At 36.6% G+C, this 23565-nt stretch overlaps 2 protein-coding genes across 2 annotated transcripts in view; one reads left to right on the top strand and one right to left on the bottom strand.

The window, feature by feature from the left end:
- LOC120623779 (WD repeat-containing protein 19) overlaps positions 1-19954 on the bottom strand; it is a 28772-nt gene extending 8818 nt beyond the window's left edge. The window contains exons 1-13 of the mRNA XM_039890012.1: positions 19490-19954; positions 17885-18042; positions 16977-17201; positions 15443-15653; positions 13560-13840; positions 12276-12535; positions 11100-11320; positions 10192-10314; positions 8863-9050; positions 7826-8032; positions 6348-6559; positions 4823-4910; positions 3646-3837 (exon numbers count right to left, since the gene is read on the bottom strand). Coding sequence (XP_039745946.1) covers positions 3646-3837; positions 4823-4910; positions 6348-6559; positions 7826-8032; positions 8863-9050; positions 10192-10314; positions 11100-11320; positions 12276-12535; positions 13560-13840; positions 15443-15653; positions 16977-17201; positions 17885-18042; positions 19490-19501 — 2378 coding nt within the window. The 5' untranslated portion in view covers positions 19502-19954. The remainder of the gene's footprint in view (positions 1-3645; positions 3838-4822; positions 4911-6347; positions 6560-7825; positions 8033-8862; positions 9051-10191; positions 10315-11099; positions 11321-12275; positions 12536-13559; positions 13841-15442; positions 15654-16976; positions 17202-17884; positions 18043-19489) is intronic.
- A 1682-nt stretch (positions 19955-21636) lies between these two features.
- On the top strand, positions 21637-23565 carry LOC120624103 (probable arginine--tRNA ligase, mitochondrial). Its single transcript, XM_039890455.1, has 3 exons — positions 21637-21761; positions 21840-22923; positions 23004-23565. Exons 1-3 carry the CDS (start codon positions 21714-21716, stop codon positions 23501-23503), a joined length of 1632 nt encoding a protein of 543 aa, XP_039746389.1. The 5' UTR covers positions 21637-21713; the 3' UTR covers positions 23504-23565.

Here is a 23565-nt window from a genome sequence, read left to right as displayed (position 1 = left end):
AATTAGATGTATAATATTTATATGTTATGGTTATTAGGTAGGTACATTTACATCGCAAAATACCTATGTGCAATTGTAAAAACAATCCAATTGTTCATTGACTACTGAACTAGTATAAACTGTGTTTCAGTAGTCAGCCTTCCTCAATTATACAGGAAAAATTACACAAAGAGCAAATAGTGAGAAATTTTAGCAAAGGACATTTAAAATAAAATTTATAATTATGGCATGCAGGTATGTTATGCTGGTAGGCTATAGTGGTGTTGTGTATATGTAGATATGTGTAGTGAAGGTATGCAAAGTAATGTGTGTAGTATGGTAGGTGTGCATGTTTGACATTAAAAGTAAAACTTATAATTATAACATGCAAGTATGTGTATAGTGGTGTTATGTATATGTATGCATGAAGGTTGTGTGTGTAGTAAAAGTATGCAAAAAAGTGAGTGATTATGTGCGAAACCTTATAGATAAATTGTTTTAAGAAGTTCCTCAGTTTGGACATACGACATTTTAAGAAGGTAATCTTTAACCGTTTTTTTACAAACGCTTAATTTTAGTGGATAAATATTGAGTGCATTGTTTATTTTATTGTATAACTTAGACCCAAGAATATAGTACTGATTACCAGCAAGAGTTGTTCTATATGATTCAAATGAGCAGACTTTTTTCTTCCTTCGTGTCTCTTCAGCATTAGGAATTTTGAATGGTAATGATTTATGCTTCCGTAAAATTATCTTTAGAATAAAAATTTGCCTTACTGTCAGTACCAAACTATCCCTGTACAATAGTTCCGTGCTAAACCAATATGGTTTTCCTGACATAATTTTCAGAATTGACCTTTGCGCACGTTCCAGTCGTAGTATAATGGAAGAACCCCCAAGCCATTATACAGTAGGAAAAAATAGGTTGTACCAAAGCATAGTACACCGTTTTAAGAGTATGAAAGTCTAATACACGTCTCAGTTGTTTAAATATAAAATTTAACTTTCGAGTTCTAGATAAAGTAGCGTCGATTTGTCGGTGCCAACTCAGTGTACAATCAATTACAACTCCCAAATATTTAGCACTATTTGTGCGAGCTATTGGTAAACAATCACATGCAATGGAGTCAATGGATCCGCAGCTATGGGCTTTTATTACAAAATCCTGCCTGGGCTGAGAGTTTAAGCGAAGTGTGAAGGGAACATATTGGGTTTTCGGAATGTTCAGAGTTAAGAGATTTGTAGCAAACCATTTGGAAACAACTGCTAGAAGGGCCTGGGCAGTATTCCTCACAGAATCCCAGTCACTGCCCTCAACAAGCAAGACAGTGTCATCAGCGTAAGACAGTACTTTACAGTTAGTCATATTAATGTGACAAAGTTCATTTATATAAATGAGGAATAGTGTTGGGCCAAGAATACTACCCTGTGGAACACCAAAAGTAATGTGATTATCTTCGCTAGTAAAGTTATCAATTTTAACACACTGAGTGCGCCCCATCAAATAGCTTTGAAAGATGGCAAGAGCTGGACCACGAATTCCCAAATGCTCCATTTTACTTAGCAGATGAGGGATTGACACGCTATCAAAAGCTTTGCATAAGTCCAAAAAAATACCAAGAACCTTTCTCTTGGAATCAAGTGTTCTGACTAAAGGTTCAGTTAGCTTAAGTATTGCATCCTCAGTGGATACTCCCTTTCTAAAGCCTGACTGATGATTATGGATAATTTGATTATTTTCAAGGTAGTTATTTAGCCTAATATTTAAGATCTTTTCTATAATTTTTGAGAACGTTGGAAGGATAGAAATTGGTCGATAATTGGTGACGTTTTTTTTATCACCACTTTTGTGGATTGGTTTAACAAGAGCTTTTTTAAATACTGTGGGAAAAACACCGGTCCTCAAACAAAGGTTACATAAGAAAGTAAGTGGCTTTACTAGAACGTTTCGAGCAGCTTTAATTACGGATGCAGGAATATCATCCCAGGCTACAGCACAGTTCGATCGCAAGGCAACAATGATAGTGTCTACCTCTTTTTCCTCAACATCCAGAAGAACCATTGAGCTTAAAACACGGAGCTTATTTGGGGAAGGAAGATAAGAAATCAAAGAGTTTTCCAGAGTAACACTACATTTATCAATATTTTCAGCCAGATTGGCACCTACAGCAGAAAAAAACGAGTTTACTTCATTAACCGATTTAATGGGGTCTTGTGTTAAGTTAAGCAAGTCAGTAGCACATTGGGGGTTTTGATTCAAATTCGCAATTTTTTTAATAATATTCCAAGTCGATCTTGAATCATTCGCGGCTTTCTCGAGTTCAGTTTTTTCATAACTAATTTTAATTTTTCTTAGCAGATTATTACAAAAGTTTCTGTACCTCTTATATGTGATTTGTATTTTAGGGTTTTCCAGAGAGGTTTTAGCTCTTTTATGTAGGCTATCCCGATTTCGAATACACCTGAGAAGGCCAGGAGTGATCCATGGCTTGATGAGCCTTTTACTGCTTGAAACTCTTTTAACTGTTGTATACTTCTTAACTAGGGTGGAAATGGTATTAACCAATAACTCCGCTACCTCATTGGCATTCACCAATGAAAAAATATGCGAAAAATCAAAATTGTTTAGTTCATTCGTAATGGATGGTATATCGATGTGTGTGCGCTTACTAACTGATCGTTTAATCATCGATTTTCTATTTCCTAAGCATAGCAGAATCGGGGCATGGTCAGTTATGTAAGAACTAATCACAAATACAGATGCTTCGCTTTTAGTCCTAAGTAAAACATGATCCAGACAACTGTTCTCCCTGGTTGACAGAAAATGGGCTGGGTATAATCCATGAGAAGTAATTATATCCAAATAGATATCAGAATGTGGGTCTTTGTTGCCTGGAGATATATTTATATTTATATCACCAATTAAGACTATTGTTTTATAGGCTTTTAAATCTGTTAGAATATCGTTTAGACTTTTTACAAAATTATCAATAACGGAAAATGATGGGGAACGATAAATAGCCACTATTGCAGTGTTACTTGAATAGAATAGAATAGAAAAGCTTTATTGCAACACAACACAATAGGAAAAATACAAGGAAAACAGTAATAGTACTTAGTGCTAGGGTTGCACCCTTGGCGGCCTTTTAACTAAAAGTGATCTTTTAAGGGCAGCCAAATCGTACGAAGCCGATAAAAAAGTGGAAAGTTGATGGTGAAAGTATATTACAAAAAAAATAAACTTACATGAACATACATACTACCATTTACATATTTACTACACAAATACCGATATAAATTTATATATACTACAATAGATATATATATTTATACTATTATAAACTTACATAATACTCAATTACATAGATAAATGTTTGTAAATGTTGAGATCGCTAACCAAGTTTTATTAGTTTTTTTTTATTTATTTTTTTATTGTAATATGGACCTTTGAAAAAGTAGATCGAAACTGCAACGTTTCCTACTAGATGACGCTACAGTCGCTATAAGACTGTTGTGAAAGGCATATATTAATTTCAAGGTTCCGAAATTGTTTTATATGCATTTTAAATTTATAAAATTGATAATTCCTCCAAGTGTAGGTAAAAGCACTAGTAAAAATTATAAATAAATAGTTTTTCTGTCCGGATTCGGTCCGGACACTCACGTTAGTTCCATGTGTGTTGCCTGGTGCAGGGTGATGGCGGGGGCTTTGCTCGGACAGGACACGGCGGCGATGTCTGCCGCCCGCGCCCAATCGCCCCGCGCGGCGTGCAAGTCCAACGCGTACGTGCTGTTGCCGCTCTCTAGCCAGCGCGCCGCTGCGTCGCCCTTGTCCAGACAAGCGCAGAGCATACCGCTACCAACACACACCCGAATTAATACAAATAATATAAATATACTACGACAATACACACATCGCCATCTAGCCCCAAAGTAAGCGTAGCTTGTGTTATGGGTACTAAGATGACTGATGAATTATTATATGAATAATACACATAAATACTTATAATAAATAGATAAACACCCAGACACTGAAAAACATTCATGTTCATCACACAAACATTGTCCAGTTGTGGGAATCGAACCCACGGCCTTGGCTCAGAAAGCACGGTCGCTGCCCACTGCGCCAATCGGCCGTCAAATTAAATCTTAAGACACTAGAAATGTTGTGTGTGCTCACTTTGTCACTGCGCACGAGACTCAGAGCAATCGAACTTCAACAAAACATTTGCAACAGCGATTCAATTGCAATTTTTTAACTACTGATAACGACTAATATCCATTTTCTTTATTCAATCAATCATTTATATATACAGTTAATACTAAGCAAAGTTGTTATTACAAAAACATGTATACAATTTTCAACAAATATCAACTTTGCTTAGAAAACAGACATCTTGGGGTATCTTTGCATCGTCCAAGTATCATACAAGACTAAACTATATCGAAAATGCACCCGTATTTATATCACAACCGTATTTATATCAGAATACCGACAAAATGTCACATATAATTAATTATAACTAGTTCCTGAAAATTATTCATTCATTAAATATTTAATTAATAGAACATATTTTGTTTAATTTAATAAAATATCTAGCACACATCAAGTTATAGTTAACCAAAGTTTAATTATTAACCCACTTTACAAAATTAACATTACATTGCCTCTTATACTCAAAAACAGTGCAAAATATTGTTTTTTTTTAATTTAGTTAAACTTCACACGCCCTTGAGAACATTATGGAGAAATCTCAGGCGTGCAGGTTTTCTCACGATGTTTTTTCCTTCACCGATAAAGCAAGTGATATTCTATTGCAAGAACTATATATAATACCAACCTCAAAATTGACAACTCTTCTATATTCGAGGCGTCTTCAAGAGCCCATACCATGGCGACGTCGCTCAATCGGGTATAAACTCGAATTGCTGTGAAGTATAAATAACATGCATATAAACTCGAATTGCTGTGAAGTATAAATAACATGCATACATTTTGGTTTACTAAAGCTTTATAATTTTTTGACGGTTGATTGGCGCAGTGGGCAACGACTCTCGATGATGCTTTCTGAGTCGAAGGCCGTGGATTCGATTCCCACAACCGGAAAATGTTTGTGTGATGAACACGAATGTTTTTCAGTGCCTGGGTGATTATCTGTATTTTAGGAGTATTTATGTATAATATTCATAAAATTATTCATCAGTCATCTTAGTACCCATAACACAAGCTACGCTTACTTTGGGACTAGATGGCGATGTGTGTATCGTCATAGTATATTTATTTATTATTTATTTATGGTCAATAGACATAATCATCATTAGGTGTAAAAATATAACTTGGAGGTCAGCTGGTAAAAGTTCTTACATCGTAGTAGGAATAAATGGTCTGATGATCAATATATTTGTAGTAGACAGAGGATTCTGCGGCCCATTCTTCGTAATATTTCTTTAGTGGTTCATACGACAACTGTTGGAAGTAGATGGGTGGTGACAACTGTATTTTGATGTCTGATGAAGAAGCTACACCATGGGAAGGTTTTGGGCATTTTCCCCCATGTTATTTAATGTTCCCCCATGTTAAAATCTCATCAATACCAATATTCATGTTAATATGCTAAAGCAAAAGATTGTTTTGCGAATTTTCGGCTCAACCACTGGGTGAGCATAAAGCAGGAATATATGCAAGAGAAGAGCTACGAGGTATTAAAAAAAATAGGGTAGACAGTGCTTGCTGTGCCAATCCACCAATCCGCACTGGGCCAGTGTGGTGGACTACTGCCTTAGCCCCTTTCTCATTAATTTATACCAATTAAAGACTTACGATTTTAAAACAAAAATTAATAAATGGTTATAATCACTGACATCGGAAATCCTTTTGCAACTGCTTAAATAAGTGTCATTATACATTTATTAAACAATAAGGTCACTCACATACACACACACACATACTTACACATACTCGTACATGCACGTACGCATAACATAATCGCACTCACACGCATGTTTTGCATATTTTACTCGCATGTCAGAAATAAATAAATGTATAACATAAATAAATTTAAATAAAAATGTGTTTTGTAATGGAAGAGCGAGATCTTCTCGCTCAGGTTCTAAACTTAACAGAAGTTCTCCGCCTTATCTGCTATTGTTTTATGTGAACAAATAAATTTTCATTTCATTGTGGGAGGAGACCCGTACCCTGTAGTGGGTAATGGGTTGATGTGATGATGATGAGACAGTGCTGTGCATGTATTAAGTGCACACTGACTGCTCCATAGCATATCTATGATCACACAAGGTAGGTTAACACAAACATCAAGGACAACTGAAATGGGTATATCTCAATATTGTTTGCACACTCCTCACCAAATTCCACATTGAGTTCAGTGATCGCCGCTTCGCCGAGTTTCCTCCACATGTCGGGCTCGTCCACCGCGTCGCAGAACAGCCACGCTTCGGAGAAGCGCCGCAGAAGCAGTAGTTTCTCGATATGCTTCCGTTGATTCGCGAGACGCTTCTCTGTGTCCGCGTCCGCCAGGCCACTAGTGCTGTGCGAGTCGAGAGCTATCTTCACTACACTGCAAACCATAGTCAAAGACAAATATTTTTATAACGAAATACACACATAGAAAGAAGTCTTAATGCATACATACAAAAAGTGTACATTGCAATTAAATTAAATAAAAATTCATTTAATTCAGACTTCACCCACAATGATAAAATAAAAATATTTAATATGTCACAAAAATAAAGATAAAAATAAGAAAACAATTTTATTAAATTTAAATAAAATTTAAATATATTTTAAAGAAATTAGAAATTAGAATTAATAAGAAATATTTTAAAGAATTTTAATAAATTCAATAACTTGAAAAGACGAGGGTTTCTGGCTTAGGGGCTTACTACCATCGCTTAAAGCAGTATTATTTTAAAATGACAGACCATTTCACAGACCTTGTCGTCTTAATTAAAATTTTTATAATTCTGAATTAAAACGTCAACAATATTAAAATCTAAAATGCCCACAATAAACAGCCAAGAATAAATACAATTAGCTGGAGTATATACTAGTGTATCTGTAACTGATAACATAATGTTTCTTCTTATTCCTATTTTAATTCCTGGTATACTTGTATCGAACAACGTATAATCGAACAAATCAATCGAAGACAAAAACAAAGCATCACCAGAGAATGTCCAGAGAAAAGTATTCAATGGCGTCGTATCTTACATTCCAAAAATGGCGTCAGTAATTGATGACTTAAACAATGTGATAGTAGTCCAGTTGTAATAAAAGTTGAAGTCGGTGGCGTGACACCAAGATGGCCTAAACGGTTTCACTATAATTGTTGACGAAAACAGTGCCTGTCCTGAGGTGTCACGCACCAAAATGGCTCCAATCAATCGAAGACAAAAACAAAGCATGAGCAGACTGTCGACGGAGGTAAAAGTGTTTAGTGGCGTCACAAATTAAATCGTGACGATAATTGGTGCCAAAAACAACCTTAAAGCAGTTATAGTTCCAGTTATAATAACAGAGTTCAGTGGTGTCTCTTTTACAACGCCAAATGGCATCAATCAATTAGGGACAACCACGAAGCGACAGTAGCCTGTTCAGAAGTAAACATATTCAGGGTCGTCAAAACTTACAGCGCCAAAATGGCGACAATAATCTAGACTCTATTACTTCTAGACAGGCAGCTTTCCCTTTGTTTTGGTCACCAATTATTGTAAGTGTCACGCCACTATTGACGTCACACTTACATCACTAAATTGGCGTGTATGATTGATGACAATAGTAACGACCTGTCCTGTGGTAATAATAAAGGTCAGTGTCTACTGACCTGCCGCCACTAGCATAGTAATGCACATCTCCAGAGAAAAGTATGAGCGGGATCTGGTCCGGCAACACGCTAGTACTAGCTACGAAGTCCACGTGCGTGCCCGCGATGGACGCCGGCGAGTAGTAGTACGTCCTGACCGCGTCGCCCGTGTACACCGCGAACACGTTGCGGTCCGACAGACATATGTCCCATATTGCACTTTTGACACTGAGAACATAAGTGCAAGAATGGAATAAAGTCAGTCAGTTCAGTGTAATGAATACATAATGAGTGACAGCTTCGTTGGACTAGGTGCTAGAATGCTCAACTAAGTTTAACGAAGAAGGAGGAGGGGTTGGAATCCCGGGTCAAGCCAAAAATTGTTAGGTATTGTGTTATTAGGATATTGGCGGTGTCATATCCTGTGCCTCGGAGACACTTACGTGTGATGATAGTCGTTAAAGTCCACACCCGTAAAACCGTCTTTCCTATGGGAGGCATTGGGAGGCTAATAGGCTGCGGATGATGATAACATAGTGAGTCTGAATGCCCGCCCTTTGCCCGCCGCGGCTAAGGTAGGCCGGGTCAACATTGCTTGCGTTTCGTTACTCTCAATGAGTATATAAAGAAGTAGACTCACTATATACGCAGTAGCGTATTTTTCCTCGGACCATAGAGGCGCAGGCCAAAAAAACTTGGAGAAAACTTTGCCGTTCTGTTGTTTTTGGGTATACATTTTCAACTGTTTAATTTCATCGCCTTACCTAGGCAGGGAGGACAACTTTACTACTTAACTATTTTTTAACAGTTATTTACTTCTTACTTTCATACCTGTTGTTTTGCTTTTAACATATTTTGTCGACCGACCGACTAAACGTCCATGATAATGTGTTTTTGGTAGACTAGCCGCTACCTTTTGCTTCAAAGGATTAAGGATGTAATTCCCGCATATAGGTATTCACATTATGATAAAAACAGGTGACGTTCAGAGGTTGCTAGAATTAGAAAACATAAAACAGTTTTTTATTTTTTAGCACTAATCCTAATAATCAACTCACGTAAGCTGATCTGATATGGTGCATATTTCTGCGGCGGGCGCGCAGTACACGTGTGCGCGGCGTCGCTCGTCGAGCAGCAATGCGCGCGCGCCGCTGATGTCGCAGTGCAACGCTACTGCGCCGCACGCGTGGCGGTAGCGGGAGCACGTCCGCCATTCCTCCAGACCGAAGTATTCTATGTGCCCTTGCTGAAATTGTATGAGATTTACACCATAAAACCAAATGTAAAATGGACCTAATGTGCCTTATTTTAAAGTCATTTATAATACTCAAGAGGAGTAAAGATTATTTCGTTCGTTTGTACCAAATAGGCTCCAAAACTAATTGACCGATTGAAACCATTTTTTTAACGAATAGAAAGCTAAGTTTTGTAGTAAATACATTAGAGTAATAATTCCTGATATTTTTTTTTTCAAAAAATAGTCTGCATATTATGTTATACGGTTTATTGAAGATCATACGTGGACGAGGTCCTACTGGACCGTCAGTAACGTTAGGAGTTCTGGATAAATAATGGCAAATAATAATGATACTATAAACTACATACTTAACTTAAATAAGCCATCAACGAATTTAGCAAGATTACGCTTGATTCCACTGAGAAACTGGATAGAGATTCGGATCATCAAACTTGGAATTAACCTTGCCATGGCAACTTTTTTCGATTGCATGATTCGAAAACTTTCTTGATCATTCCTTTTACTTAAGTTCTTGGAATTACGATGTTGTTTCGTAGCTACTTATTCGACGCAATACATTAAGTAGCTACACGTCATGTTTACGTTATGACAATAATATGTAATAATAATAAATAAATATATTACGACAATACATACATCGCCATCTAGCCCCAAAATAAGCGTAGCTTGTGTTATGGGTACTAAGATAACTGAAGAATGTATGAATATTATACAAAAATGCTTATAATATATAGATAAACACCCAGACATTGAAAAACCTTGATGTTCATCATACAAACATTTTCCAGTTGTGGCCTTGACTCAGAAAGCAAGGTCGATGCCCACTAAGGCAGTACACATCGCCATCTAGCCCCAATATAAGCGTAGCTTGTGTTATGGGTACTAAGATAACTGATGAATATTTGTATGAATATTATACAAAAATGCTTAAAATAATGAAGATGCTTGAAATAATGAAGATGCTTAAATAGATGGCGCATATTCGATACCGAATAAAACATTTAAATGCAATAAACATACAGACATTGAAAAACATTGATGTTCATCTTAAAAACATTTTCCAGTTGTGGCCTCGACTCAGAAAGCATGGTCGCTGCAGTATTAGGGTTTAAATATATTAGTTACTTACTTCTGTGACGAATATAAAGAAGTCACTGGTGAGATGAATGTCAACTATTTTAGCTCCTTGCATGTGAGGCTCCGGGAACAACATTGCCTCACGTTCTGGTTCGTTTGTATCTGGCTTTTCGATCTGCAAATTATAACTTCAGTTATTCTAAGTGGATTGACAAATTTCTTGCTTATCAACGATACACCTTTAAGATGCTGCCAAAGCATCGAACGTGATGGAAAGTTCAACAAGCGCTTTGGCTCTTCAGTTGACGCCCCAAAACCATTTTTAAACGAACTGGATTACGACAAATTGCTAATTGGAATGGAAGCTGAAATAATACTGTCATTCATACGGTCATTTATAGATACAATTTTACTTTAATTTGAAAATTAAAAAGTGCAAAATACGACCAGGCCATCATCCAGGTCACCTGGGTGGTCTAGGTGACCACCGATGGATAGGTACGATGAAATCGTTGACCCAGACAACTGTGACTGTGGGGAAATGCTTCCGACACGCTACCACCCGCCAGAAGGTAAGAAGATTCGCGTGGGAAGCAGTGCGATCCAATTTCTCACAGCAGCCACGACCACTCTGTCAAGAGTGCACAAGTGCACGAGTTAAGAAGAAGAAATCTGGCTAAGTTTGTAATGGGCTCTTCTTAGACCAGGGCGCGTTTGGAACCCTCCTTCACATTAGTGTAACATGTTAAATGTATGAAAGCTTCATAAGTGCCTGTGATAAGGTCTACATGAATAAAACATTTTTGAATTTGAATCATTTAGATGATTTCACTACCAGATGAGACCAAAGAAAATTCAGGAATAATGAATTCTCAAATTTTTCTCACTTTTTCTATTTGATTTATTTAGTGGCACCTCCACTGCCTCCCACTTACAAAACCGCAGTCGACGGAAACTCACCGAATGCAACATAGCCCTCCCCTGGTACGTCACGGCGGCGTATTGCCCGGACACTCGCAACGTGTCCACTGCCGCCGGGTAGTGACGCCGCAACGCGGGCCCGCCCCCCAGGGGGTAGAAGGAGCCTATCTGCCCGCTGACAACGCACACGTGGGACGCTCCGAGACCTATGACGCTGGGCTCCGTTGGCAAGTTGTACGTTGCTAACGCCGTTGGTTCCGCTGGAATATACGATACAAGTTTAATTTTTATATTTTAAAATATGGACTTAGAGTCCAGAGTACTAGGTACTGTGGGATTTTATAACTACGTTTAATAAATCGATCGGATGAAACTTTACTAAGATTGATATGGTATCAAAAGAGCGCCATCTAGTGACAGCACTGTTTCTCATTATTTTAAATAGATTGCGCTTCTTCGATACCGAATAAAACATTAAAAAAAAAAATTAACGAGTGGTTGGTCACAAAACAATTAAAACTAGCTCCGGAGAAGACGGAAGCGATTCTGCTGAGTGGTAGGAAAAGGCATGGCTCAATAACCTTTAACATCAAAGGAGTGCAAATAAAGCCCACAGACAAATTGAAATATCTGGGGTCGGCTAGACAAAAGCCTATAGTTTAAAAAACATGTGATGCAAACTTGTGAAAAGGCGAAAAATTAACAACAGCTCTTAGCCAGCTAATGCCCAGGAAAGGTGGACCAAGAGCCAGTAAAAGAAGGATCCTATCATCAGTTGCACACTCGGTCGTGCTGTACTTTATTGTACACCAAATAAAAAAAAAAACAAAACTAGCATTAGAAAAAAAAAGATAGAATGTACAATTGGCGGCCTTATCGCTTAAAAGCGATATCTCTACCAGGCAACCTACGAAATAAAATTGAATTCATGAAGTTTTGGAGAAGGGTTAGGTACAAAAGTAATACTTGAATAATAAACATAAATTACAAAAATATTCATACTTCATAAAAAAAAAAACCCAAAATATATATAATAAAATATTTACAAACAATAAATATAATATAATATAATATATACAATATAAACCTATATGTCATAAAGAGGCCAGAAAGGAAGCCATTTGTCCGAGAAACACGTCTAAAGTTGAGTGGTTTTTGATGCTTCAATATGAGTCGTGTACGCGGTTTCTGTATGTTCATAATTCTGTGATTTACACTTATTGAGGGGCTCCGGCTCGTCGCCCACGGCGATGCACTGGTGCACGGTGAGCTCGGTGAGGCTGGTCAGGGTGACGAGGCGAGTCCCGTGCGCGGCGTACAGCGGCGGCAAGCTGGTGACGTACACGCTGAGGTAGCCCCGCCCCGACGTGGCCAGCAGCCGCCCGTCCGCACTCCAGCCGCAACGCTCCGCCCCGCCCACCGGCAGCACCGAGCCCGACACCTCGCCGCTGTTCCACACCGATATTAGCTTCAATCTGGAACAGGCATGATGATCCATTTCTTCTTCACATGACTTACACGCTCGCAATTGCAGAGTCGTTATTGAGTATTCACTCTGCATCGCCAAAGAAAAATGGACCTTACGCCAAGCTAATAGAGTCGCAAATCCTGTACTACTGATTTTTGTTTTACAAACGTCCCGTCAAAAGCCCTAGCTGAAAAAATGGTAGTATAGTAATACTAATAAATAAATTATAATAATAAATATATTACGACAATACACACATCGCCATCTCACCCCAAAGTAAGCGTAGTTTGTGTTATGGGTACTAAGATGACTGATGAATATTTTTATGAATCATATACATAAATACTTAGAATATACATATAAGCACCCAGACACTGCATGAATGCAGTGCTCACAAAGCACACAAATATTTTCCAGTTGTGGGAATCGAAACCACGGCCTTGGATTAAGAAAGCAGGTTCGCTGCAAACTGCGCCAATCGGCCGGCCAATAAATCTCCGCTACTATGCAAAAAAGATCCATTTAACTTCGATTTTCAAGTAACTATGCTCGAAAACGATTCGTTTAATTGCAGTTTACTAGGCTACACAAAATTGCAAATTCATTTAAGGGCAAGTGTATATTATTTTATAACAAATTACCAAATGAAATCTTTGAGATGTCTGTCAATAAGTTCAAAGTTTTATATAAAACGTAAGCTTACAGAAAAATCCTATTATAATATTAAGGATTACTTAAACGATAAAAAAGCTTGGGTGTGAATTGCTCTAGCTTCATAGCTGAATATAAATTTACTGTGAGATGGTGATAACAAAAATAAATTTTTACCCGGCTAAGTTTGTTGTGGGCTCTTCTTAGACCAGGACGCGTTTGGAACCCTCGTAGCTTTAGGTTTAAGTTGGCGAACGAAGTTATCACCATCCCCTTACAATTATGTAAAAATTTATGTATGAACGCTTCATAAGTGCCTGTGATAGGCCTACATGAATAAAGAAATTTTGAATTTGAATTTAATAAAATGTGTTACTTACTGTCCATCCCCACACGAGGCCGCTTGTCCATTGTAAACAGCGACCTCAGTCAAACTGTCCTTATGGTTTTTAACTTGGAAAAGTTCCTCGCCCACCTCCTTTATATGGGTAGATATTGATATGATGTACCCGGCGCTGAAGCCAATGAGAATGTACCCGTCCCCGTACCATTTGTACGAGACTATACTGCCGTAACGCTGCTGAAACGCCAGCTCTATCGGATTCTCCGGGTTCAGGAGATTGTATAGGTATAAAGTCCGTTTAGCGACGACTAGGCTTACCTGAAATCGTACGATTCATCATCATCATCGTATCAACCCATTACCGGCCCACTACGGTGAGTGGCGTGCACTTCATACATGCACAAAAGCACTGCATACCCAAATTATTTTATATATCTAGTATTAGGAATTTTTCCATTTTATGCTGGTCTATATACCTGCTTTATGCATACCCTGGTCGAAAACCCTGTGCACCTCACTGACTACGATTTGATTTTGATGGCCGATTGGCGCAGTGGGCAGCAACCCTGCTTTCTGAGTCCAAGGCCGTGGGTTCGATTACCACTACTGGACAATATTTGTGTGATGAACATGAATGTTTTTCAGTGTCTGGGTGTTTATATATATATTATAAGTATTTATGTATATTATTCATAAAAATTATTCATCAGCTATCTTAGTACCCATGACACAAGCTACGCTTACTTTGGGACTAGATAGCGATGTGTGTATTGTCGTAGTATATTTATTTATTTTTTATTTACGATGCATGGGTCTCCGCCCACAATGAGAACGATTTAGGCCGTAGTCAACTACGCTGGCCCAGTGCGGATTGGTAGAAACACGATTTTGAGAATATTAAGAAGAACTATCAGGCATGCTGGTTTCCTCACCATGTTTTCCGTCACCGTTGAAGCGAGTTCTATTTTAATTGCTTAGAACGCACATATGTCGAAAAGTTAGAGGTACGTACGGGATTCGTACTCGGCCCCTCGAAAGTTTAGCCGAAGCCCTAACCACTAAGCTATCACCGCTGTCGACCCATTATCGGCCTCCTACTCAGTGGCGTTCGGCTGGTTGCTACCACAGAGTCTACCTGCCAGATATGGAGGGTAGAGGTAAGGAGGATCATCTGTGTATATGAAAAAGTGTCGTCAAAATGTATTAAATTAGGATGGCGCCACATTTGCATCAAGGTAACTTTTAATAGAAGCGCCAAATATAAATATTGTTAGAGTAGGCTTGAAAATAAACAAGGAAGTAAGGTTATATTTACCACAATATTTTGTACAACGTGAGTTGTTGAAATTCTCAATAATTAACTACTTTAGTCGATAATGACATTAAATTTTTTAACTCGGCATACTTCAATTCATCTACGATTGCTACATTCATACCATACCCTGTGCATCCACCAGCGCCATTGTGGAGGATTTTTGAACTGTTATTTAACGCATACAACTGGACACTTTTTCAACTTTTCTCCCATATAAGATGACTCTCCTTACCTCTACCCTCCATACTGCCAGAGTAAGTAGTAGTAGTGCTTTTTTTTTAAATTTATTTTACGGCCATGGATTCAAACGTAGTGCTTGCAGTAACGGAGACAAAGAGTATATACATTATTGAGCAAAAGTTAAAACATTGTAATTATATCCTCAGTTTTAATTATTTTGTTATTTTCATTTCAGAATAGTCGAGAAAAATTTAGGAGCGATATTTTTTGAAACGCAAGCCCGGCTTTTCGGCTTGTATGGTAGTACCACCACTGCTCCTACTGTATGTCTAGTATAAGATTTTCTACGTACGCTTACGATCGCGTGTAAGTTTAGTATAGATTAGTACAATTAGTGATGTATTGTCTATTTCCGAAATTCTCACCGTATTTTCTCCGGCAACCCTTTCATCAGTTTTCATCTCGGAGAACTGTAGATCATTGGGGACGTCTCGCAGCGAGATCATCCTCAGGGTATCGCCGTCAGAATTATTGATGGATAGATTCTTATCATCAGATGCTAGTACCAATATGCTGTCTCTGTTCCACGCAGCGCAAGTGATCTTCTTTGTGTGCTTGCCAATTATGGGTATCCGTCTGAAAATATCAACCAATACGGTCGACTCATATCCTGAACCAGAAACTTACGAAGGTCTAAGATGGAGGATGTCCAGCATGTACTAGTGGAATGTAGCAGATAAAATTTGGAGCGGCTGGATGTTATGCGGCGGTACAAAATCAACAGATTTGACGTGGGTGCTCTAACGAGCCTTCTCTCTCAACCGACCTCAGAAGGTTTCGGGTCTGTTGTTGAGATATTTTTGCGTAGGCAGCAATAACAGATTGTATCTGGTACATTTCTCTTATAGTAGGTATTAATATAATAATTAAGTTTTTTGTTACCTAGTTACTTAAGGGATGATAGGGCTGGCATATCCGTGTTGGATAAAAGTCCCAAATAAATAAAGATTAAAAAAAAAAAAAAAAGAAGTTTACTAAGCGATGATAGCCCAGTGGGTACGACTTCGGCTTACCTTTCGAGGGTAGGTATCGAATTCGATCGACCCAACTATGATAAAGATACGATTATTTAATGGCTTTTATTAAACGGTTAAGTAATACTTTAAAGAGTACAGTAACATTAAACTACATTAGAATACATTAAATAACATTTAATTTTAATCGCGAAAAGACAGTCTAGGGCTTATAAAATATAATTAGTATATTAAAGGTTTGCCACCCCTGCTTAAAAGAACATGGAGTCAATGTACTTTTGTCACAATTAATTTGGCACGGACTTTACGTTAATTATCCGATTGAGTGAAAGTTAACTACGATTTATATAGTATGAAATCCATCTAGTGTAGTAATGCAGACTGTATCGTCACTAGATGGCGCTCTTTCGGTAACATAAAAATCGTAGTTTACTTTCACGCAATCAATTATGAAAACGTATGTAGAAAGTCTCAAACTTATTATTTATTATTTTTTAAATAAATAAATATACTACGACAATACACACATCGCCATCTAGCCCCAAAGTAAGCGTAGCTTGTGTTACGGGCACTAAGATGACTGATGAATATTTTTATGAATAATATACATAAATACTTATAATATACATATAAACACCCAGACACTGAAAACATTTGCGTTCATCACACAAACATTTTTAGTAGTGGGAATCGAACCCACGGCCTTGGACTCAGAAAGCGGGTTCGCTGCCCACTGCGCCACTTAGCACTCATAACGAGAGGTCCTGGATAAGATTCTAATCGTGCCAATAACTTTATGGCGCTAATTGAGGTTTTTAGGCCATAATTAGGATTTTCCAGTTCAGAAATTTATCGAAGCAAGTGCCTCAGAAAGTGGTAAAAAAATCAAGATTCACCACAACCATAATATGCCTATGTTCCTTACTTTGTAGTATGATGATTATATAGTGCCAAGTTCCCTTTCTGTGTCCCAATAGCCAATAAAGGCTCCCCATATGACCAGGCTAAACAAGATGGCGGTTCACGGAGGCCAGTTTCTATGTTCAAACGTTTGTTAGCATGGCATTCCCATAGAAGCACTGTATTACTATTTGGAGTTATTATTGCCAAGTAATCTCCATCGTTGTCCCATTCCATGCCTGAACAGAGTCTGTAATAGGAAAATATTCATATAATTTATGACAGTTGTTTTAGTTTACTTTTGGAATTCTTTAAACTCTAAAGTCGGCACCGGAATAATTTTTAGGTTGCCCTCATCAAGTCGGAACCATGCACCGCTAACTTTTCAGAGTTATGTGCGTTTCTTGTATAAGCAATTCAAATACCACTTGCTTTAACAGTAAAAGAAAACATTGTGAGGAAGCCTGCACACCTAAGAGTTCTTCATTGTGTTATCAAAGGAAGTTTACCAATCCGCACAAAAACCTTAATCTGAGCAGAGACATTATGGTCTTATTATAATGTCTCTGCTGGTGCTGCGGGTTGTTAAAGGTGATTAAATGTATGCAACTCACAAATTAAAATTTGTGGATATCAACTACTACTGTACCTAAAAATCTATATCCTATATAGACTTATTTACATACTTCTAGCTTATGGAAAGCTCTTCCACTACAAACGGACAAGACTTAACATTTCAAAAGTGTTTTTACTTAAGGTCCTTAAGTAACACTTTCTTTGCTCAAAATTGCACAAAGAACGCATTCTAGAGAATCTAAGATTAAGATTGGCCTAAATAAGTTGTTCATAGGCGACTAGTTTTAGAGTCTTGAGACCCAATCTGAGTGTAAAATTTGACATACCAAAAGTCAAAGAAAAATTCATTGTACAAACCCTGGTAGCTTCATTCTTTCTAGCAATTGCCCACCACGATCATGGATGGCTACTGTAGCATCTGTACCTGTTGTAGCCAGCAGTGTGTGGGATTCACCTTTTTGCCAAAGGAAGTATAGCTCGCCCAAGCCATGGGGCTGCTCTATTGTGTATAATAACTAAAAATATAGCACTTTATTTATTAATCAAGGTTTTGTAAGACAAATAACTGACATCCTTAGCCCCAATGGCCACTGAGGTAAAAGAAATGGATTATCACTAAAATCATTTCAATAATGTCTGAGATAATTACACACTAACAGTACAAAACAATTAGACCGCCCTTCAAAATACTCATACGTAATCTGACTTGCTGTGTATATGGCGAGATATATATATATATAAACACACTAGGGAGCTAAGGAATATACTTGGCATAAAGTTTAGCAATATTTTTTTAAAACTCTGACCTTGGAGCCTTGGACAATCCACTTATTACTACACCAATCAGGCAAGTTTTACAAAACCCATCCATCTTATCCCAACTAATATTATAACATAAAGACATACTTGTTACCTATGTTTGGTCGACCACTGGACCAATTTTATCATAATTTTGGCTAGATAGCACCCTACCGAAAGTGACAAATTCAAATTCAAATTTTATTTATTCATGTAGGCCTATCACAGGCACTTATGAAGCGTTCATACATATTTGTAACGGGATGGTGATAACTTCGTTCGCCAACTTAAATCTAAAGCTACGAGGGTTCCAAATGCGCCCTAGTCTAAGAAGAGCCCACAACAAACTTAGCCAGGTAAATTTATTTTTTTGTTATCACCATCTTCCAGTAAATTTATATTAAGCTATGAAGCTAGAGCAATTCACACCCAAGCTTTTTTATTGTTTAAATAATCCTTAATATTATAATAGGATTTTTCTGTAAGCTTACTTTTGAGAGACATCTCAAAGATTTTATTTGGTAATTTGTTATAAAATAATATACAATTGCCCTTGAATGAATTTGCAATTTTTCGTAGCCTAGTAAACTGCACGAGTTTATATTTGCTTTTAATATTTATATTGTAACAGTGCATGTTCTTTTTAAATTTTGATATATTTTTATGGACATAAATTAAATTTCCATATATGTACTGACTATGCCCCATCATTATTTTAACTTCTTTAAATTTATCCCTTAATGATTCTCTTGGGCCCATTTTATATATCGCATGAACAGCCCTTTTCTGCAGGACGAAAATAGAATATATATCAGCAGCATTACCCCATAATAAATGCCATAGGACATAATGCTGTGAAAATAACTAAAATAAACAAGCCTAGCAGTATCTATGTTTGTCATACGACATGCTGCCAAGCAATGAATTCATATAGTATTATGCTGCATATAAACCAGTTACCCCGAAACAGGTAAGTCTGCTACATCTCAAAGTTGGCCTTCATCATCAGTTCCTATAAGGCGAGATTGCAGCAAACTTGTAGTAAAGTAGAGAAAAGCAACAATACCAACATATTCAGGGAAATGGTTTAATTTTGATGGTTCAATGCTGTAATAATATCTTTTTTGTTAGTAGTGAAAGAATGATGATGAATTCCATACTTACTTTGGGAGTCATATTTTTGTATTTATTTATATTTTCATTATCACTGAATTCATTCTGTATTCAACATTGACCATACTACTCTCATATATGGTAAGTATGAACTTTTATTTAATCAGTATTTGTTATTTACAATTGTTTAAAAATCAAATTGCGCTTGGTGACCCTGTCCATCTATTTGTATTTGTTGTATACATTATGTTGCTAGGCAACATCGGATTATGGCATTTATTTACTGGGCTGTGTTCTGTGATGGTCTGGGGCACTGAACTTCATTTCATTACGCTGTACGCTTTACTGACGGCTGTAAATATTATCTCCATAGTTAAAAGTTTGATTTTGACAATATTGGCGCTGTTAGCTTATTATTAACTTCATTTTCTTAGGTTTAAAAGATAGATTGTGTTTTTTTATTACTTTGTATATGTTGTAAAATAACGTATATGATTTGATTGGATTTGATTGATAGCAATGGTGAAAGGACTAGGAACTAACGCTAGTGATGCTACAGTTTATAAAATCGATAACGAGTTAAGGTTTTGCTTTTTAAGGTATTAAAAACAGTCTACTGTTTTTCAACAGAAAATGTACCTATTAGAATTTTAACCGACTTCAAAAAGGAGGAGGTAATCATTTCGGATGTTTATGTACTTTTTGATTTGTGTACTTTGCTAGGGCATAACTTCGACATAAAATGGACTGATTTGCATAATTATTTTTCATTACATAGAGATTTATTCTGAAATGGAGTATGGACCAATAGATCTGGTGAGGAATTTGTGTAACTTCAAGATTAATATGATATATACCTAAGATCATGATATTTTGGAATGACAAAAATTTCTTAATTTATGGCCCGTAATATGCTACAATATACAACCGAATGTCGATACAATTAGTAATACGAAAATGATCTAAGACCAAAGTTTATTTAAAATGATCTCGAAGATCGGGAAACAAGGTTGAAGTTGCATCATTCTACTATTATATATTTTTCACTATAGTATTGACTAGTTACCATCCAATCAACTAAGATAATCCGCCAAGCGATTTGGCGTTGCGTTAAAAACAATAAAAAAATTAAATTAAACTACTCAAATAGAGGACGAAAAATGATACAATTTTTTTCTATACACTTCTTTTGGTTCGACCCGGGAATCGAACCAGAAACTTGTGGTCGTTGATCAATAATATAATTAATTCATATGGCTATACTATTGCTCAATGATATATATAATTCACATTATCCCTATAGTGGGAACTCTGGGCCAGCAGAAATAAGTAAGAAGAAAGTAAACACAATTTTTTTTTTAAATATTGTTAAAACCCTATACAAAACCCTACATTTCTTTTTGATCCTTTTAAACTACAGAGTAGGTGAAATTGGCTTCTGAGATACAGGCCTAAACTCAATGCTACTATCCTTGTCCTACCAATCAATTCACACGTCATGTAAAGACGAATAGATAATAGATAATAGGTATCTAGGGGTAAGAGTCTGTGGGTACCTAATCATTATTCTGTTTACAGTTTTGTGTTGGTAATTTTCAACCTTTTCAAGGCAACTATGTTTTACAAATTGAATATGCAACACTTTACACAGGAAACGCAGATTAATATTGTAGTATCATACTACAATATTGACAGATGATCTATCATTCACTATTCCATCACCAATTTTATACTAATAATATATAAGAGCTTGTTTGTTGGTCTGTTTACTTGAATGCGATGAATTCAGGTACTTCTGGTTTGATTTGATAAATTATTTCAGTGTTGATAGCCCATTTATCGGAACATTTAAAAAGGAACATTGCACCTATTAATAATGTTCCAAAATTGGAGTTTTTTATTCCTCTTGAGAGCTTCCGCTACGTGCGCTGCGTAAATGGTTAAATCATGGAATACAACGTTGTTCCCCTTCAAGTAGTTAAAGTCCCTTTAAGTTTTAAAAAATGCCCCCGACAGTCTATCTTTTTAAGATTGACGTTATACGCGCACGAAGTCGCGAGGTACCGCTAGTGTTATTATAAATAGATATAGAAAGTATGAAATCCTTAGGACCTCAGATAAGCTCGAATCGATTCAATCAACCACCACAGATTATTATGTAACTTATGCAGTGTGCACGCCACAGAATAGGTAAAATAGTTAGAAGTTCAGAAGTGAAAATTATGCATGTTTACTGAATTAATGTTTTAATTATTTTTATGTATACCTATTATTAATGAATAAGAGGATGAGTACTAAACTAAAACACATTTTAATGGACCAGGTAGGTAATCTAATTGGGTTAGATTAACTTTATGTAACCGTGAATTTCCCTTGAATTAATTGCAAATTATTATTTCAGGCTACAACTAAAATATCAACCAAGAACTTTAAAAATATTAATAATTATGAGAATATGCACATTTCCTATAAGCATAAACAAAATGTATTTACCGTAGACTTGTCTAATAATGATAGTCAGAGTTTTAATGCCAAAAACGAAAGTGAACAATTTGGCTTTGAAGTTGAACGAAGGACTTTTTTAAAGACCGTTTTGGATAACATCAAAGAGAAACCCCTGTTGAATTGTAAACCAAAGAAAATAGTGATAGATTTTAGTTCACCCAATATAGCAAAACCTTTTCATGTGGGGCACCTGAGATCGACAATAATTGGAAATTTTATCGCTAACATCAATGAATATTTTTCCAATGATGTTGTAAGACTAAACTACCTTGGTGACTGGGGCACTCAGTTTGGTCTCCTACAATATGGGTTAGAGTCACAAAACATTGCCATCTCTGACATGGATAATCCTATAAAGACATTATATGAAGTTTATGTACAAGCAAACAAACTGTCTGCGAGTGATGAAAATGTGCAGAATAAGGCCAAAGAATATTTCTCTGCCATTGAGCAAGGCAAAACTAACTTGGCAAACTGGAGAAAAATTCGTGAAATAACTGTTAAGGAACTAGATAAAGTATATCATCGATTGGGAATTAAATTTGATGAATATCACTGGGAATCTGAATATAATGGGCATGCTATCAAAGATACAATAACTAATTTAGAAAACCAAGGTATTATTTCTGCAGATGTTTCAGGGATAAAAGTTGCTAAAGTAAAAGACAAAAGTGTTACTTTCCTGAAGAGTGATAACTCTACCTTATACCTGTCAAGAGATGTTGCAGCCTTGTTGGACAGATATAAAAGATATAGATTTGACAAAATGCTGTATGTTGTGGATAATGCACAGACAGATCATTTTGCTGCTGTCTTTGACATTGTTGAAAGACTTGATAGAGATTGTACAAGAGGCTGTGAGCATATAAAATTTGGTAGGATCAAGGGTATGAGTACAAGAAGTGGTAATGTTGTATTTCTAAATAATATATTGGATGAAGCAAAAGAAAAAATGTATGAGCAACAGAAAAAATCAAAAAGTATTTTTTTTTTTTACTGATTTGTGTTGATTTAAAAATAACACTGCCAGAAATTAAAAATAATGACTTCTTCTTTTCAGATACAAGAAGGTCATCTATAAATGAAGAAACCTGTGACATTTTAGGCTCAACAGCAGTAGTTATCAATGATTTAAAACAGCGTAGGCAAAAAGACTATGTGTTTCAATGGGACAAAGCACTGCAGAGTGAAGGGGACAGTGGAATTAAACTGCAATACCTTCACTGCCGACTCTGGAGCTTAGAAAATAATTCAGGAGTAGCAATTCCTGCTGCTGCTGAACCTGATGGCCTAAATGAAGAAGTAATAGGTGATGTTGTAGCCGAATTGGCAAGATTTGATGATGCACTTAATAGAGCTGTTTCAGAAAATGAAGCATGCATAATTGTTAACTATTTATTTAAACTAGCAAGACATGTTAATAGAATGTGCAATGAGGTCAAAGTAAAGAATGTTGAAAATGATCTTGGTACACAAAGACTTCTTGTATTTCATTGTGCACGGCTCACTATAAAGAAAGCATTAGAAATTCTAGGTGTCAAACCACTGTTTGAAATGTAGTATACCTTAGTATTGCTACTATGAAATATACTATCTTGTTTTATTAAAGTACTGTGATTGTA

Source organism: Pararge aegeria, chromosome 5, assembly GCF_905163445.1.
Source record: "Pararge aegeria chromosome 5, ilParAegt1.1, whole genome shotgun sequence".
Classification (NCBI taxonomy): domain Eukaryota; kingdom Metazoa; phylum Arthropoda; class Insecta; order Lepidoptera; family Nymphalidae; genus Pararge; species Pararge aegeria.
The sequence above is the reverse complement of the archived record's forward strand: the minus strand, read 5'-3'. Positions and strand labels throughout refer to the sequence as shown.

Excerpts from the sequence above, each read along its gene's own strand:
- LOC120624103 (XM_039890455.1), top strand. The coding sequence starts at position 21,714 with ATGAATAAGAGGATGAGTACTAAACTAAAACACATTTTAATGGACCAG. Across the intron at positions 21,762-21,839 it reads AACACATTTTAATGGACCAG|GCTACAACTAAAATATCAAC; the intron begins GTAGGTAATCTA and ends TTATTATTTCAG. Across the intron at positions 22,924-23,003 it reads GCAACAGAAAAAATCAAAAA|ATACAAGAAGGTCATCTATA; the intron begins GTATTTTTTTTT and ends TCTTCTTTTCAG.